Raw genomic sequence first — 17,495 nt, 5'->3', positions numbered from 1 at the left:
CATATCTGGAGGATTATATAAAGGAAAATCTGGTCAATTTATGGGTGCTGGGTTTGTTTGTACAATATGAAACAGATTACAATACCTGTGAATATATTATCTATACTTAAATAAAATCACGGTAGAAAATAATTATCTTCGTCCCTTAATCTCTTCTTTATTTAACCAAGTAACCAGTTCCATGATCTCTTTAGGGTCCATTCACACCTGTGAAATTTCCTTAAAGTGTTCAGCAGCTGTGTAATGCAGGCAAGCACGTCAGTGAAATTAGTTCTATTTTAAGTTCCCCATTCACATCACTGCAAATGAGTACAGTGCATTTCTAAAAAATGTGACATGCTGCCTATTTTCTACTCAATGAGACATGAAGACTGACTATTATGCATGTTAGTGTGTTTTTTTTCTCTCAAGGAAAACAGACAGTAGTAAGCCTGTCCTTTACTGTTCTCTAGCAACTGCCTTTCCGTTTTCCCCACAGATAGGGGTCAGCAGTATGCACACTCCAGACACCCTACCATCATAATTAACTAAAAAAGCATCTTACTACCATTACAACACAACACACATGACACAGATTGTCAATATATTTGCACATGACAGGAAATTACATGTTTTTTGATTTTTTAAAGTAGAGAACTGTATTTGTAATGCAAAATCACAGGAAAACACATGCAGAAAAACACATCTGATAAATCAGGCCATAAAGCACAGTCACATACTCATCCAGCAAAACTCTTTGTGGATGAATTTTTAACAACGTCTGCCCCCCAGAAACCCTACAGTCAACTAAAACTGGCCAACCCCCCCCCCCCCCCCATTTATCTAGAGTCACATGGCAATGACCACCTCAGGAATTGTGCTTTAATTCCTTACTTTTAAATGTACCATTAATTAATGGACCCATGCAAACTGCAACAAAAGTAATGTGTAATATTCCTCCCCTCCAAGTAAACATTTACTTCATAGCGGGACTGTTTTTTTTTTCAATTTTACATACATGTGCATCAGAACAGAAGTCATTTTCAAATTCAGGCAATCTGGTTGCCTTTTGACACAGTTGGAATGTGATCAACCCATCTCAATCAGTGCCACTCATCATTATTATCATTCAGTAAAACTAAATCCTGATCCCTACTCTCTGCACCAACAGGTAATAATGAAAACTTCTGGAGTCTTTAAAATTGGCTGTACTGTTATTTTCTAATGTACGAAATCAGAACATAAATTATCTTGGTGCCTGCGAATGACCACTACATTACCTAAACGAAATTGTGACAGTTTTTTCCACCACTGAACCCCATACCCATTGCTTTCCATTGCCAAAGTTGTAGGCCAACACCAAATAACCGTAACTGAACTGTTTATAGCGTGCGCATCATTAGCACATTCATTTGCACTTAGGGCTCTGTAAACCTGTTCCTTCACCCCGTGTGCATCTGTAATTCTGATGGTGACACACCAGTTGTTGCATCTATATTTGAACAAAATCAATACCAGTTTTGCCTTAATTTTTTAAGTTGTTCCTTGACATTCTGCACTGCACTTCCTGCCAACCCTATGGATTGTGGATGGTTTGGAGAAGCTGTTATTTGTTGAAATCCATTCCTTCTTGCATCTTTCCTGTATGGAAATCTTTGCTTTTGAATGCAGGGCATTTGTCAATATCCAACAGGCCATGTATGGCAAATGTCTGGTGAAGATGATCAGTGGTTGATTGTGATGTGGAAGATATTATTTGCACACTTGTCAATTTTGAATGTGTATCCACTGTCACAAAAAACATTCTCCCATAAAAGGCCCAATAATATTCACATGCAGCCTTTGACTCAGGCGATTGTGGCCAGTCCCCAGAATGTAATTGGTAAATGACATATACTAAGAGTCGTACACTGTCTCACTTTAGTTTCAATTTCTAAACTTAGAGCTAGGCTTTTCGTTACGGAAATACCTGGGTGAGTGGTCGTGATCGTGACTGAGAGAATAAAAGTGGAAAAAAAAGCTAACTTTTACAAGTACTATAAATTTACAGCAGCTGTTACAGATGCAAATCAAATGTATGTGTTTATTGTATAATATTAACAATAAGAGCAGCTCAATACTCAAAACGGTAAATATAGGAGGCAGTGAGGATTGAACCGCTGCACCACTGAAACTATTGTAACATCCTTGAACCTTTTGTGAAAGTGTTTATTTGATCTTTGGACTTCAGGCTTCACACATTAAATAGTTTATCCCTGTACTTGGCCGCATGTATTGGACAAGTGATGAGCAGTACCTGGTTGTCTCCACACATACCGCTTAGAATTAAGGCCAAAAAGTTCTATCTTGGTCTCATCAGACCAGAGAATCTTATTTCTCACCATCTCAGAGTCCTTCAGGTGTCTTTTAGCAAACTCCATGCGGGAGTTGGCCTTAATTCTAAGCGGTATGTGTGGAGACAACCAGGCACTGCTCATCACTTGTCCAATACAGTCCCCACAGTGAAGCATGGCGGTGGCAGCATCATGCTGTGGGGGTGTTTTTCAGCTGCAGGGACAGGACGACTAGTTGCAATCGAGGGAAAGATGAATGCGGCCAAGTACAGGGATATCCTGGACAAAAACCTTCTCCAGAGTGCTAAGGACCTCAGACTGGGCCGAAGGTTTACCTTCCAACAAGACAATGACCCTAAGCACACAGCTAAAATAACGAAGGAGTGGCTTCACAACAACTCTGTGACTGTTCTTGAATGGCCCAGCCAGAGCCCTGACTTAAACCCAATTGAGCATCTCTGGAGAGACCTAAAAATGGCTGTCCACCAACGTTTACCATCCAACCTGACAGAACTGGAGAGGATCTTCAAGGAGGAATGGAAGAGGATCCCCAAATCCAGGTGTGAAAAACTTGTTGCATCTTTCCCAAGAAGAATCATGGCTGTATTAGCTCAAAAGGGTGCTTCTACTAAATACTGAGCAAAGGGTCTGAATACTTAGGACCATGTGATATTTCAGTTTTTCTTTTTTTAATAAATCTGCAACAATTTCAAAAATTCTTTTTTTTCTCTGTCAATATGGGGTGCTGTGTGTACATTAATGAGGGAAAAAATTAATTTAAATGATTTTAGCAAATGGCTGCAATATGACAAAGAGTGAAAAATTGAAGGGGGTCTGAATACTTTCCGTACCCACTGTATGTGTTCGTATTTTCTTGTTCTTGTAATAATTCTTGCAGCCGCATTTTGGATTAACTGGAGGCTGTATAAAGAACAGTTTGAACATCCAGTGAACACCGCATTGCAGTAGTCAATCCTACTAGAGATAAATGCATGAATTATTTTCTCAGAATCCTGTTTATTTAAAAAGCGCCTTAATTTCCTAACATTTTTAAGATGGAAGAAACATGTTTTGGACAACTTTGTAATATGCGCTTTAAATGACATGCTAGAGTCAAAGATAACTGCGCTAAAGAACATTGGACAGAAAACATACATGAGAACTAGACCGAAAATTGCTCAGACTGTCAACATCAACACCAGACTTTTTTAACATTGGGTTTACAGAATCAATTTTCAAAATAGCTAGAACAGAGGCAGTGTCAAGGTAGGTCTTTATTATTGTTGTAACAGTTGGGATTATGATGTGGTCTAATTTGGAAAGTGGGGTGGGGATGGGATCCAGTGCATAAATTGTAGGACTCATCGAACAGTGCATGTCATTAAAGAATGTAGATGTATCTGGTGAAAATTTGGGAAGGGAGTGGAAAGATATGAAAGTAGGATGAACTTGTATTAGTTTAATTATTTCAGTTTATAATTTTCAGGGTTGTGGAGTCAGTAGATAAATTCTCCGACTTCTTAGTTTCCAGTACTTTTGACTCCCCGACTCCGACTCCTCTGTATTTAATATGCTAATGTATTTTCCATGTTGATTGAAGGAAGGCAACATACACGTCATTTAACCACATAACTACTGGCTAGGAAGCTGACCATCATATTGGCCAGTTAAAAAAACAACAAACAAAAAAATGAAAACAATAATGTTTTATTTTTTGTTTTTATCAAGTGGCTAAAAAGTAGTTGCATGCATAAAAATCAGGAACATGAACTTTACCAGTTCAAAAAATATAAACCACATTCTTCAGTAGTTTTAAAACAAAAACTAAGCTTAACTACATGAACAAAAAACAGTTTATATATTAAACTTGGAATACAGTTATAGAGTAGAATAGCTGTTAAATGCAATTCAAAATTAACTCAATACAATGTTCTAAGAAACAGAATTGCTTCTGCCAGATCCTCTTTCATATAACCTCTTAAATCTGACTTGATTATTTTTAGAGCTGAAAATAGTCTTTCAGCACTAACTTGGGTGGGTGGCATTGCTGTTACAGTTCTAGCCACATCACTAATAATCTCTGGATCAACAAGGATAGCTTCTTCTACAGTCAGTTTTGATGAGTGATCATACTTTTCAACTACTTTTAATTCTTTAAAAAAACTCCTGCTGGAATCTCTTTATTTGGACATTTAATGGTTGTTTATCTTTCAGGCATAAGCGATGTTGCTTTGCTTTTGAAACTTCCATTTTGTCCAAGTAGGAATCAAAGTATAATTTTTCATTTGAAGAGGATGATCCTGAGTTACCAGTGCTTATAGCTTCATCCAGTCGTGGTGTTTCAGGTAGTAGTAATCCCTTCATGTGAACTGCTACATCATAGAGTGCCTTTTTGCCATTAGCAATCTGGTCACTGCTCAACAAAATTTGGCTCATTGGATCAACATAAATAGCAGCTAACAAGATTTGATTATCCAGTAAGAGACTCTCTCTCGTTTCTTCATTGAAGATATGATGCCATCAGCTATTAACCCTCCACTTTTGTTCCGGCAATATATCAAGCTCTTCCATTCCAAGAAAAATTTACCAGATGTTAAATCTTCATATTGCAGCCTCTTGGTGACAGTAAAGGGGTAAGAAAGTAGACTTTCCAGTTCTTTTTCTTGTGCCCACTGACTTTCAGTTAATAAAACATTTTCATTGTCCAGTTCTTCAAGAAAGTCTTTTAGTTCAAGCAAACACTTTACCATCAAATAAGTGCTTCCCCAGCGTGTTGATTGATCCAAAATGGCTGCTTTTCCTGCAAGTCTTTTCAAAATGGCATCTCTTTTAGGAGCCCAGGCTGCAACAGTTACTTGCCTCAATTTGACAATTAGAGTAGCTGCATGATGATCTTTCAGTCTATCTCTTATTGCAAGTTGCAGAGTATGAACAGCACAATGCATGTTGAATAGTAGTAAGCTTAGATACTTCTTCAGTAATGTTATCCAAAATTTCACTATTCTCTTTGGTTTCACTTTCTCCAATACTTGCAGAACTGTCTTCCTGTAATACCTGTTTGTCACTTTCTTCATATACTTTATTCATTTTCTCAATTGTGCTTAATATATTAGAAGCATTATCTGTCACAATACATAGAATCTGTTCCCTTATAATTTCAAAATCTTCTAGAATATGTGGTGTGCAAAGTTAGGCTAAAGTTCAGCCCTGGGTGGGAGCATATGTGGAGAGTGCAGACAGAACCCCTGAACACACATCAGGCCATAGCACACACCTACACCTACTTCCTTACACTTGTTTACACTCAAAAGAACTTGTTAAACACATTATATCTGAAATAAAATGAAAACACTTTTTGTAATGTACCGTAATCCAGATTACAATATGTGAATGTCTGGTTGTATAATATAGCTCAGCTGAACTTCACACTAGTAGTAACACAGCTATGCACTGGGCTTTATTCTTACATCAGAGAATTACTTAATTATGACTATTGTTTGTGAAATGGGACATTTGAACTTGCTGTATTTTTTTTTCCCACTACAATTTAAATTTATTAGGAGTCGGAGTTGGTACATTTTTGCTGACTCCGACTCCAGGTACCTAAAATTGTCTCAGACGACTCTACTCCAACTCCGCAGCCCTGATAATTTTATCACAAAAGAGGTGAAGTATTTTATAGTCTTTAGTGGAAGCAGTGATAGTGCCAGATGCCAAACCAAGTGCATGTGTGTACTGTATAATATTAACAAAAAGAGCAGCTTACTACTGAAAACGGCAAATATAGGAGTGAGTGGGGATCAAACCGGTGACTCTTGATCACACTTGGTTTGCGTCTGTACTTGCGCTGTTACTTAGAGTCAGATCAGGGGGAGGTGGGGTTTGATGTTAGAGCGCGTGAGCTTATTCAGTGCTGCAGTATCAACGCACATGTTCATCTTTTTTTTCTTTCAGTAATAGCGCCAACATAAATCCACACCCAATCTGACGCTGTTCATTTTCAAATAACATTGCATTAGTGCGATGACGTTTTCACATAGGAACCACAGCATAGAGAGAAGCGTGTACATTGTAACAGGTACACACGTTGTAAATGTAGGAAAGACTATCCTTGCGTGTGTGTGAACTGTTAACATTTGAATCTGATGACTGCATATAGCGCTGAAGTTACTGCTCTGTACTATTCTGTCCCCTGCATGTCCTGGAGTACAAAAGAAACCACATACAGCAACATGTGGGGACTGGCAAGATCGGGAAAAAAAACACGCAGTCACTGATTACAAACCGCAAGATGTTATGCGAATGAATATGAATAATATGAATAATGTTGCATCCGTGCCACAAAGTTTTCCGAAATGTACTATACAGGTCATAAAACGAATACAGTGATCCCTCGCTATATCGCGCTTCGCCTTTCGCGGCTTCACTCTATCGCGGATTTTATATGTAAGCATATTTAAATATATATTGCGGATTTTTTGCTGGTTCGCGGATTTCTGCGGACAATGGGTCTTTTAATTTCTGGTACATGCTTCCTCAGTTGGTTTGCCCAGTTGATTTCATACAAGGGACGCTATTGGCAGATGGCTGAGAAGCTACCCAACTTACTTTTCTTTCTCTCTCTTGCGCTGACTATCTGTGATCCTGACGTAGGGGGTGTGAGCAGGGGGACTGTTCGCACACCTAGACGATACGGACGCTCGTCTAAAAATGCTGAAAGATTATCTTCACATTGCTACCTTCGCATACTTAAAAGCTCAAAGGGCACGTATTGATTTTTGACTTTGTTTCTCTCTCTCTCTCTCTGCTCCTGACGGAGGGGGTGTGAGCTGCCGCCTTCAACAGCTTTGTACCGGCGGTGCTTCGCATAAGAGCCAAACAGCCCTATTGATTTGTTTGCTTTACTCTCTGTTTCCTTTGAAGAGGAAGATATGTTTGCATTCTTTTAATTGTGAGACAGAACTGTCATCTCTGTCTTGTCATGGAGCACAGTTTAAACTTTTGAAAAAGAGGCAAATGTTTGTTTGCAGTGTTTGAATAACGTTCCTGTCTCTCTACAACCTCCTGTGTTTCTGCGCAAATCTGTGACCCAAGCATGACAATATAAAAATAACCATATAAACATATGGTTTCTACTTCGCGAATTTTCTTATTTCGCGGGTGGCTCTGGAACGCAACCCCTGCGATGGAGGAGGGATTACTGTAATTCCAAATATCATATATAACTACGTCTGTGTTTTTGTTTTTTTGACATCATACACCATAAAGTGCACACTAATTCAGCATGAGCAGGAACACTCAATAAAACTGAATAAAAAAAAAAATCAAGTGACGGTGAGATACAAAGAAGGCAGATTCGCCAGCGTTTGTGTGTCAACTTTTATATCCTCCAGATAAGAGAATGTCCAGTTCCATTGTTTCAAAAAACCACTCACATCTCCAGTTATTCCGTTTCAAATAAAAAATAACAGCATCAGATCCCTGGGTTAGGGGGAGGGCGGTAGTATGTATCGTGGTCGTGATTTAGAGAGAATAAAAGTAAAAAAAAAAAAAAAGGTAACTTTTACAAGTTCTATAAATGCACACCGTGTGTTACAGATGCAAACCAAATGTATGTGTGTACTGTATAATATTAACAAAAAGAGGAGCTCACTACTGAAAACGGCAAATATAGGAGTGAGTGGGGATCGAACCGGGGACGCTTGATTACAAGTCAGCAAATCTTACCGCTACGCCACGGAAGATGTTGTTTTGTCTTTGAACCTTTTGTGAAAGTGTTTACTTGATCTTTGGACTTCAGGCTTCATACATTATATAGTTTATGCCTACATTTTGTCATTTACTAGTAAAATATGAAAAACGTTTCTGTTTTAAAAATGTGTTTACACAGATTACTGTAGAAACGGAACACACATGAACTGTGTGTGTTCCAAATAGCGACCTATTATTTCCACTCTAAAACTCCAGCAGTGCAGTCGCTCCCAGATAATCAAACAAGGCATGAACTGGGAAAACTTAGTGAACGTTCTGCGGCGGTGGGGGATGGAATAGCCGGCTGCTAGCTGCTCGTGTTAATCGGCACATTTAGAAGACAAAAGAGAGCTGAGAACGGTTTGAAGGTGGGCCGGATCTACGAGTTTTTTCGTAGACTCTGGTAATTCTAGTGTTAAATCTATCCTCGAAGTCAAGCCTTGCAGTCCTGGAATATACCTAGTCAGTCATCTGTGGGCATTATATATCGCTTCTATGTCTTTTGTGTATCCTGAAGACTAAAACTGTACACAGTACTCCAGGTTAGGTCTAATTAGAATGTTATAAAGCTTGAGTAATGCCTCCTTGAACTTGTGTTATATGTAGTAGGATGATGTGTAGAGTACAACATTCCGTTAGTTTTGTTAATGGCTTCTCAACACTGTCTGAAAGTTGATAGTGATAACTCCATTACGACTACCTAAATCATTCTCAAAAGGTGTACTTTCGATTTTCAGATCATCCATTGTGTAAACTGATTAAGTATACAACAAATGCCTAACTAGTGTGTTATATATCATAAGGATATTCTCCCTTGACTTGTACTCTACAAATAGTTCCATGTACTGTTAATATCCTATTAGCCTTCTTAATGGTGTATGTACACCACCTGGATATACAAAGTGATGAGTCCATTACTACCTTTTCAAAAGATATACTAGTGGTCCTAGCACTGACCCCTGAGGGACACCACTCTTAACATCAACCAATTTCGGGTAAGGTTTCTTGCATCATAACCTTCTTCTTCCTGTATTTTAACCAATTTTATTTTCATCTACACACTACACTTTGAACACCCACTTTTTTTAGTTTGATGCCCAACCTCTCTTGTGGCACCTTGTCAAGTGTTTTCTGAAGGTCAAGATAAAAAATATTGCATGCACCACCTTGATCATATCCTTTTGTTGTGTTGTCATAAAATTCTAGCATGACCTCCCTTGTCTAAACCCATGCTGACTGTTCTGCAAAATTCCTGTTTTTGCGATGTGTTACTCAGTCTTTTCCCTAAAAATTCCTTCCATTAATGTACCTGTAATGCACGTTATGCTTACTGGCCTATAGTTCCTTTGACCTGCCCAGTTACCCCTTTTATGTAACGGGATAATACTTGCCATTTTCCATTCTTATGGAATTTCTCCAGTGCGCATCGACTTCCTAAAATATGTGTCAAGGGTTTATATATGTACTCAATAACTTCCTTAAGCACTTGAAGATAAATATTATCTGGTCCTCATAATTTGTTTGATTTCAGCCTATTTAATCTAAGCCGTATTTATTCTACAATTTCCAACTCCATACCTCCTTAGTAGTCGCAGTTACCACTGGGAGGTTATCTACTTTCTCACATGTGAGCACTTAAGAAAAATGAAAGTTTACAGTATCTACTATTTCACTGTCTGTATATTTTTAATCCCCTTTAGTATTCCTGATACACTTCACCTCCTCCTTGACTGTTACAGGAAGAGTCTGTCTGGCTAATCTTTTTCCTTATATTCAATATTCCTCTCTAACTATCTTTTAGCACCCCTCCTTACTGGCCCACTGTGGATTTTTTTTAAATTTAAATTTCCTACTATTTCCAAATTTTGGAATGTACCTGTTCTGCATTATGTGTAATGTCTTTAAGCCTGTTTCACTGCTCCTAGACTATCTCAACACTTTAAAACTTATCCATCGCCCCTAGACTTTGTCATATCTGCTCAAAATTTGCCCTAGCACTGTTAAACCTAACAGTTTTGGTCTTTGAATTTTAACTCTTCTAAAATACTGAAAATTGTATTATATTATGATCACTTGACCCTAGCAGTTCAATCCCTTCTACATCCTGAATTATATCCTGGTTATTGCAAAATCCTAAACCTAGACAGGCTTCTCCCCCATATTCTTGCTTTAACATTGTTTTACAAACACTCACTGATTAAGTCTAAAAACTCTTGCTCTTGTACTCAGCTGTTTACAAATTTAGCCCAGTTAATATTTGGGTAGTTTCCCATGACTATAATATTTCCTTGCACACTTGCCTTGTTAATGTTACAAAAAAATGTGCATTGAAATTACTGTCTGCATTAGGGGGTCTATAGCACACTCCTAAAATTAGGCCTCATTCCCTAATACTTTTCAAATGATTCCAGATGTCCATCCAACTGAAGAAGAAATACATTTAAATTCTATTTGACATAATCAGCAACCCCTCCTCCTTATCTGTTATATCTATCCTTGCTAAAGAAATGTGTGCTCCTCTGTTATACTCATTTCCATCTTTGTTATTTAGTCAGGATTCTGTTATTGCTGTAATATCATACAGTGGCATACAAATGTTTGGACACCCATGCGTAAAATGTCTGTTACTCTTAATAGTTAAGTGAGCAGAAGATGAACTGATCACCAAAAGGCATAAAGTTAAACATGACACATTTCTTTAATATTTTAAGCAAGATATATTTTTATTTCCATCATTAACTGGCACAAAATACCAAAAAAATTGAAAGGACCTGAAACAAAAGTTTGGGCACCCAGCATGGTCAGTACTTAGTAACACCTCCTTTGGCAAGTATCACAGCTTGTAAACTCTTTTGTAGGCAGCTAAGAGTCTTTCAGTTCTTACTTTGGAGTGTTTTCACCCATTCATCCTTGCATAAGGCTTCTAATTCTGCAAGATTCTTAGGGTATTTTACATGCACTGCTCTGTTGAGATCTATCCACAGATTTTCAATAATGTTTAGGTCGGGGAATTGTGAGGGTCATGACAAAATCATTAGCTTGAGCTACACGAGATGTTCCATTGTAGATTTTGAGATGTGTTTCGGATCATTAGCTTGTTGTAGGACCTGTCCCCTTTTTAACTTCAATGTTTTTACAGATGGTGTGATGTTTGCTTCCAGAATTTGCTGGTATTTATTTCAATCTATTCTTCCCTCTACCAATGAAATGTTCCCTGTGCTACTGGCTGCAACACAAGCCCAATGCATGATTGATCCACTCCCATGCTAAATAGTTGGAGAGGAGTCCTTTTCCTGATATTCGCCACCCTTTTTTCTCCAAACATACCTTTGCACACTGTGGTCAAAAAGTTCTATTTTGACTTCATCGGTTCACTGGATTTGTTTCCAAAATGCATTAAACTTGTTTAGATGTTCGTTTGCAAACTTCAGGTGGTGAATTTTGTGGCTAGGAAGCAGGAAGGGTTTTATTCTGCTGAGTCTACCTTGAAGGTCAAATTTGTTCAGGTGTCACTGCACAGCAGAACAGTGCACCATCACTCCAGAGTCTGCTAAATCTTCCTGAAGGTTTTTTGCAGTCAGACAGGGATTTTTTTTATTTGCCTTTCTAGTAATCCAACAAGCAGTTCTTTCAGAAAGATTTCCGCCATTCCTGTTAACTTCCATTTCTTAATAACATTACAAGCTGAGGAAACAGCTACCTGGAAATGCTTTGCTATCTTCTGATAGCCTTCTCCTGCTTTGTGAGCATCAATTATTTTATTTTTCAGAGTGCTAGACAGCTGCAGGAGCCCATGGCTGCTGATTGTTGGGACAAGGATTGAGGAGTCAGAGAATTTATACAGCTTGGCAATTTGCTTCACCTAGGCTTTCATAACGATGAATGTGAACAAGCCATAGCCCTAACAAGATAATTAAGGTCTGAGACCTCAAATATTGTGGGGTGTCCCAAACATTTGCATGGTGCTCCTTTCCTTTTTTCACTGTATAATTGCACAAAACCGAAGCAATACAGTAATCTTGCATAAAATGCTGAAACGAAATGTCATCTTTAACTTTTTGCATTTTGGTGATCAGTTTATTTTCTGCTCACTTAACAATTCACAGTAGCAGACATTTAAGCAATACTTGTTAACTTTTTGTTTATTGATTGATTGATTGATTGATTGGCTGTGTTATTTGTCAGGTGAGTCTGTATCCTTGTTTTTTATGTTTCTGAATCTGTATGCATCTGAATTTCCCCATTGGATTAATAAAGTTTATCTAGTCTAATCCACTGTTCCAGGGAGGTCTTACACCTGTGCACCGGGAAGGCAATGTACCTTTTAAGACACACTGTCTTTGGAGCAAACATGCACTTATGGGCCGCTATTTATTGAGTCACCCACTATTACAACCACTCTTTTTGTGGGGAGTGGTTTTGAGGTGGCCTGTTGGGGCTTCACTTGCCTGCCTTTCATCTAAGAGTTTTTTGAGACACCAACAAGCTCTGCAAGGACCTGAAAACAGTTTAATTCCAGTTATGGAGTTGATGCCCCTGAACAGTGTGCATCTTGTGACTAAGACCCACGTCTTTGTTTGTGTTAAGTCTGGAGTCTAGTCCCACACCACCTTAAGGGTGCACACTATCTCTTTCTGAAGGGTACTAGGGCCAGATCTGTCAATTCTCTACTACCACGCAAGCCAGCCAACTACTACTCTAGTTCAGCAACCCTGAACTCAAGGTGCTTCATCAGCTGGCATCCCCTGCAGACGTACCCTTCAAGGAGGGCTGATTCCTCCAACCCATCCAGCAATTACTCCAACATCCAACAGGGCTTGCATTGAAAATTTGGTTTGGATTACTAAAACTGCTCAGCCTTTTTTTTTTTTTTTTTTTTTTAATTTGTCATTTAATTTTGCAACCTGCTTAATCCAGAGGCAAATGGGTGGATGCTGGAGCCCATCCCAGTTAGCATAGGGCACAGGGCTTGAACAAACCCGGAACATGCTGCCATTCCATCACATGGCGATAGCATGACCAATTCAGCTAACCTCCATATCCTTGGAGGGTGGAAACCAGAGCACCGAGCAGAAATTACTACAGAATTGGGGAGAATATGCAAACTACACTCAAAGAAGGGCCAAGACACAAACCCTTGTCTCCTTACTGCTGCCTTTTTAAAATTTATTTTAAATAATTTATTTTAAATTATTAAACCAAAAAAATTAATAGTTCAAATAACTAAAACTGGTATTTTACTCATTCTGGCCTCTTAAGTGCCTATAATTCTTTCCCTCTCAACTCCCTGCTTTTTGTATTTCTTTAAAGTCTACTTTTCCCTGTCTATTATCCTAACTTGTGCTTTTCTTATTACTTTCTTATTTTAGAGCTTTCTGCTTATACCTTTTGAATTTCTTCTTATTAGGAAACCTTGCACGGTTGCAGTCACCCTCTTGTTTGCTCTGTTTTCCTACCTGCTTAGAACTGTTCTATCCAGTAAAATATTTTATACACTACTCCTTCATATTAAGAAGATTCATTTACTCATGGGTGGGGGTCAATTTGTTTCAAACCAGTTTTATTAAACTTGACTTGTATGTATGGAATGTTTTTTTGATTTTAATAAAATGAAATATAAAAAGTTTCCTTTACTGAATATTGGTCATTAGTTATTTACTTATTCACTTTGTATGTTTCTGTGGATGCTTTGACATGACACTTCCTACTAGAAGCCTATCTATGAGCCCCTCTCTTTACCCCTTACAACTCAGCAACCTACCTGTACTTAAAACAAATGCTTTCTTACTTATGAATACGTGTGACCTTGCTTTCTACCAGCATTAATGCTTAACATTACGAGTGCTATATGGTGCTATATCCAGTTATTCTTTGTGCCTTAACTTCTCCCCCACTACGGAATGGTTGTTGCTTTTAACGTTTCATCACTTCAATGCCAGTTATTGCATATTTCCTTAAGACTTGCTAGTTTCCACTGCGCTCAGCTTCTGCTTTATTTCCAGCCTCCTCTTGTTGCTGACACTAGTTTTAACTGAACAGAACAAGTTCAAGTAACTTATTCAAAACGCTTTCAATTCACTCAGCTACTTTTGCTCATATGCTGGGAAAAAAATGGAAAAAACCCTTCTAAAGGTAGCAATAATGCTTTAAACATTCTCGCAAGGCTCCTTAGCAGCATCCAACAGCAAATTTTTCAGGAGCAAAATTTTTATTTTAGTTAACTCTTACACCATAGTAACACAAATACTCTGCACTTTCTCCTCTTCCACCTGCAAGGATGACATCAGTATATGTCAGTGTCTAAACAGTGATCTCACTCTCACCAGTCTCACTGGACTGGAATAAGATGCTTCAGGAATGAACTATGTCAAACAAATAATACATTCAAAGTATCCTGATTTAAAGATTGACAGTAAAATACATACTGTCCACTAGATTAACATTATCATTTATTTACTCTATAAAATGAGTGAGCCAGAATTGTACCCTTAGATAATTTTTTCATTTATTATTACTACCGTTGTACAGTAATAAACCATATTGTTTTATGATGCTGAAATAGACTCCAGCCCTGGTTAGGTAAGGTAGAATTATTTTTTTTTTTTATCCCAGAGTGCAATTTCTTTACAGTAGGAAAGTACAAAATATAAGGTGCTGTTACATAGATGCAACAGAGTAAATCAAGACACAACAACTGACAATCAGTGTCATAGGTACACAGACTAAAAACAAAAAAGAATAGTTACCTTTAAGAGTATAGAAAATAATAATTCAGAATTCATCAGTATCCTTGCAAGTAACAGCATTCAAAATGCTTATACCTCCAAGAATAAAAGAATTCTTAAATCTGTTGCTGTTTACCCTTGAGAACCTAAATCTGAAGCTTGATGGCAACAGCTAAAATTTAAGAAAAAGAGAATGTCTATTGTCTGATTGAATTGAGCTGGCATTCTTTTCTAACCTGTTTGTAATACAGTTCAGTAACAGGTCTGCTGCAAACCAAAATATTTACTAATTTTTTACATTGTTATTAAGAAAATTTCTTTTCTTAATGCCGAGGTTTCCAAATCAGCATATAAAAGAATGTTACAACTTATCCAATAAAAGACGAAAAAAAGTGTCCTTATGTTTTTGTTCATTCTAAAACAGTGACTTTTTTAAGAACGAATATCAGTGTCTGGCCATTTTCACAAATTTGTTCAGATCAAAAATTCTGAAAAAACATCGAAGTTTAGCATGTTAACAATGATGGCCCCTAGGACATTTATAGTGCTCCACTATGTCCATAGTTTTTCCTATAATTAATGTTGAGATAGTGAGAGGAGGAGAGCACCTTAAATCTACGACTACTGTATATCCTTTGTCTTTGAGATATTTAGCTTTTAAAAAGAATAGTCACTCCATTGAATAAACTCATTAACAATAGGTCTGTGGCTGGCCTCCTTATCTTGTAGAAGAGTCACAATGACAGGGTCATCTGCAAATTTCAGGATATGTTTGCCTTTATGTGAACTCCAGAAGCCGTTTGAGGCCTTGATGTTCCCCTACCCAAACCAGCTTGTGGACACTTTCTGTGGTACATGAGTTCAAGTCTGATTTTTTGCTTTGATGAGAAAAAGCCATGATGAATTTTGCTCTTGAAGTTACAAAGAAAGAGATTCCTCAGAATCAGATATGAAAAGCTTATGCATTTACAAGGGCTAATAATGCATCTCTACACAATGCTCAGTTACCACCACTGGTGGATGCATACTGCACAATGGTATGTTTTAAATGTCTGGTCTATCTAAACATTTGTTATTTTATGTGTTATTAATATGTCTACCTTGCTTTTTCCAGATTTCATCTGTCACTGGCTTCTCTCTTCTCTCCAGCATAAATTTGAAGATAGCTTACTGCTGCAAACGTAAATACTTAACTAACAGAATGCAAAATGCAATCCAAGCCTGAGTAAAAGTTTCTAGTTGCTGTAGCTTTGATTGTCAGAGCTACATCTTATCTGAAAAAGAAGAAAGATTCCTTCATTTGGCATTGGAATATGATACAAGTCATGCTCAATTATTTAGTGTATTTGAACTCTATTTTGAACCCTTGTTGAAACAGAAACTGCATTTTATTAACATGAATATTAATGTGATTATTACATGTCTTTAGTTTTAAAATAAATATCAAGGATGGATTCTCTTTGATGATTTTAATGTAGGTTTGCTTGCTTTGCACTAATTGTGTAGGATTGAAGTATGCAGCTTGTTTGACTTTGCTTTTTTTTGTGGTTTAGGATGTGTCCACCAAGGCTAATAACTTTTTCCCCCCAATGCTTTCAGCCACCCATACTTTGATTATAGTTTAAGGCTGACTTATGTAGTCTCATTTCAGTTTCAATTCACTGTTTTTGGGTGGTAACTGTACTAACAAGTTGAGCTGTTGAAACTGCAGTTCTGTAACTCTAGCTGATTTTGGAGAATTTGCATAATAACTAAGATGTATAGTTGCTCCTTGTGTTATAAATCTGTCCCCTGGGTGTTGCACTAAATGAATTGCGTCAAAAACATTTGTGTCATACAGACACCTTCAATCTAGTGAAGCAGCAGCTTTTTTCTAAGCCATAGTAGAGTTATGTTACCTAGTAAGTCTTATGGCAGTTTTTGTACAAACTTTCTGATAATTCTGTATGAGTAACCTAAGGTGCTATATCATAACTTCATTTTACATGCAGGTTTATAAACATTTTGTTACTGACTCCATTGCAGATGGATTGTATGTAATGTATTTACATATATAACCTTTGATTTTGAAGTGCTTTAAATAAAAAAGAAAGAGTATAAGGAAATGCTGTATTTTCCCACAATGTTTGCAGTCCACTGATATGTTTTATTTTGTTTTCTGCGTGTGCTTGTAGATGGTTCAGGAGCAGCAGGAAGTATACAGTCAAAAATTAGACAAACTTTGCATGTGGCTAGAAAAAACATCCAGCTCAATGGCCATGTATCAAGAAGCTAAAATCGATAGTGACCTGAGCAATCTACACCTGAGACAAGCCAGCATTCAGGTAGGTTTATGCTGAATCTCATTATTTTGGCTGCCTAGGATGGTTTTTATTTTGTTTAGGGTGTGTATCTATAATAATAAAAGGCAAAGCCCTCACTGACTGACTGACTGACTCACTCACTCACTGACTGACTGACTGACTCATCACTAATTCTCCAGCTTCCCGTGTAGGTGGAAGGATGAAATTTGTCAGGCTCATTCCTTACAGCTTACTTACAAAAGTTAGGCAGGTTTCATTTCGAAATTCTACACGTAATGGTCATAACTGGAACCTGTTTTTTGTCCATATACTCTAATGGAGGAGGCGGAGTTATGTATCGCATCATCACGTATTACGCCTCCTACGTAATCACGTGAACTGAAAACAAGGAAGAGATTTACAGC

General features: G+C 37.6%; 1 protein-coding gene across 7 annotated transcripts in view; it reads left to right on the top strand.

Annotated features, from left to right (window-relative positions):
* The window catches only part of macf1a (microtubule actin crosslinking factor 1a), a 976,441-nt gene that overhangs the window by 531,106 nt on the left and 427,840 nt on the right, over nt 1–17,495 (top strand). For all 7 annotated transcript variants that reach the window (XM_051936317.1, XM_051936316.1, XM_051936315.1 and 4 more), the window contains one exon: nt 16,963–17,112. In XM_051936317.1, coding sequence (XP_051792277.1) covers nt 16,963–17,112 — 150 coding nt within the window. The remainder of the gene's footprint in view (nt 1–16,962; nt 17,113–17,495) is intronic.

Source organism: Erpetoichthys calabaricus, chromosome 14 (genome assembly GCF_900747795.2).
Source record: "Erpetoichthys calabaricus chromosome 14, fErpCal1.3, whole genome shotgun sequence".
In the NCBI taxonomy this organism is placed as follows: Eukaryota; Metazoa; Chordata; class Cladistia; order Polypteriformes; family Polypteridae; genus Erpetoichthys; species Erpetoichthys calabaricus.
The sequence above is the reverse complement of the archived record's forward strand: the minus strand, read 5'-3'. Positions and strand labels throughout refer to the sequence as shown.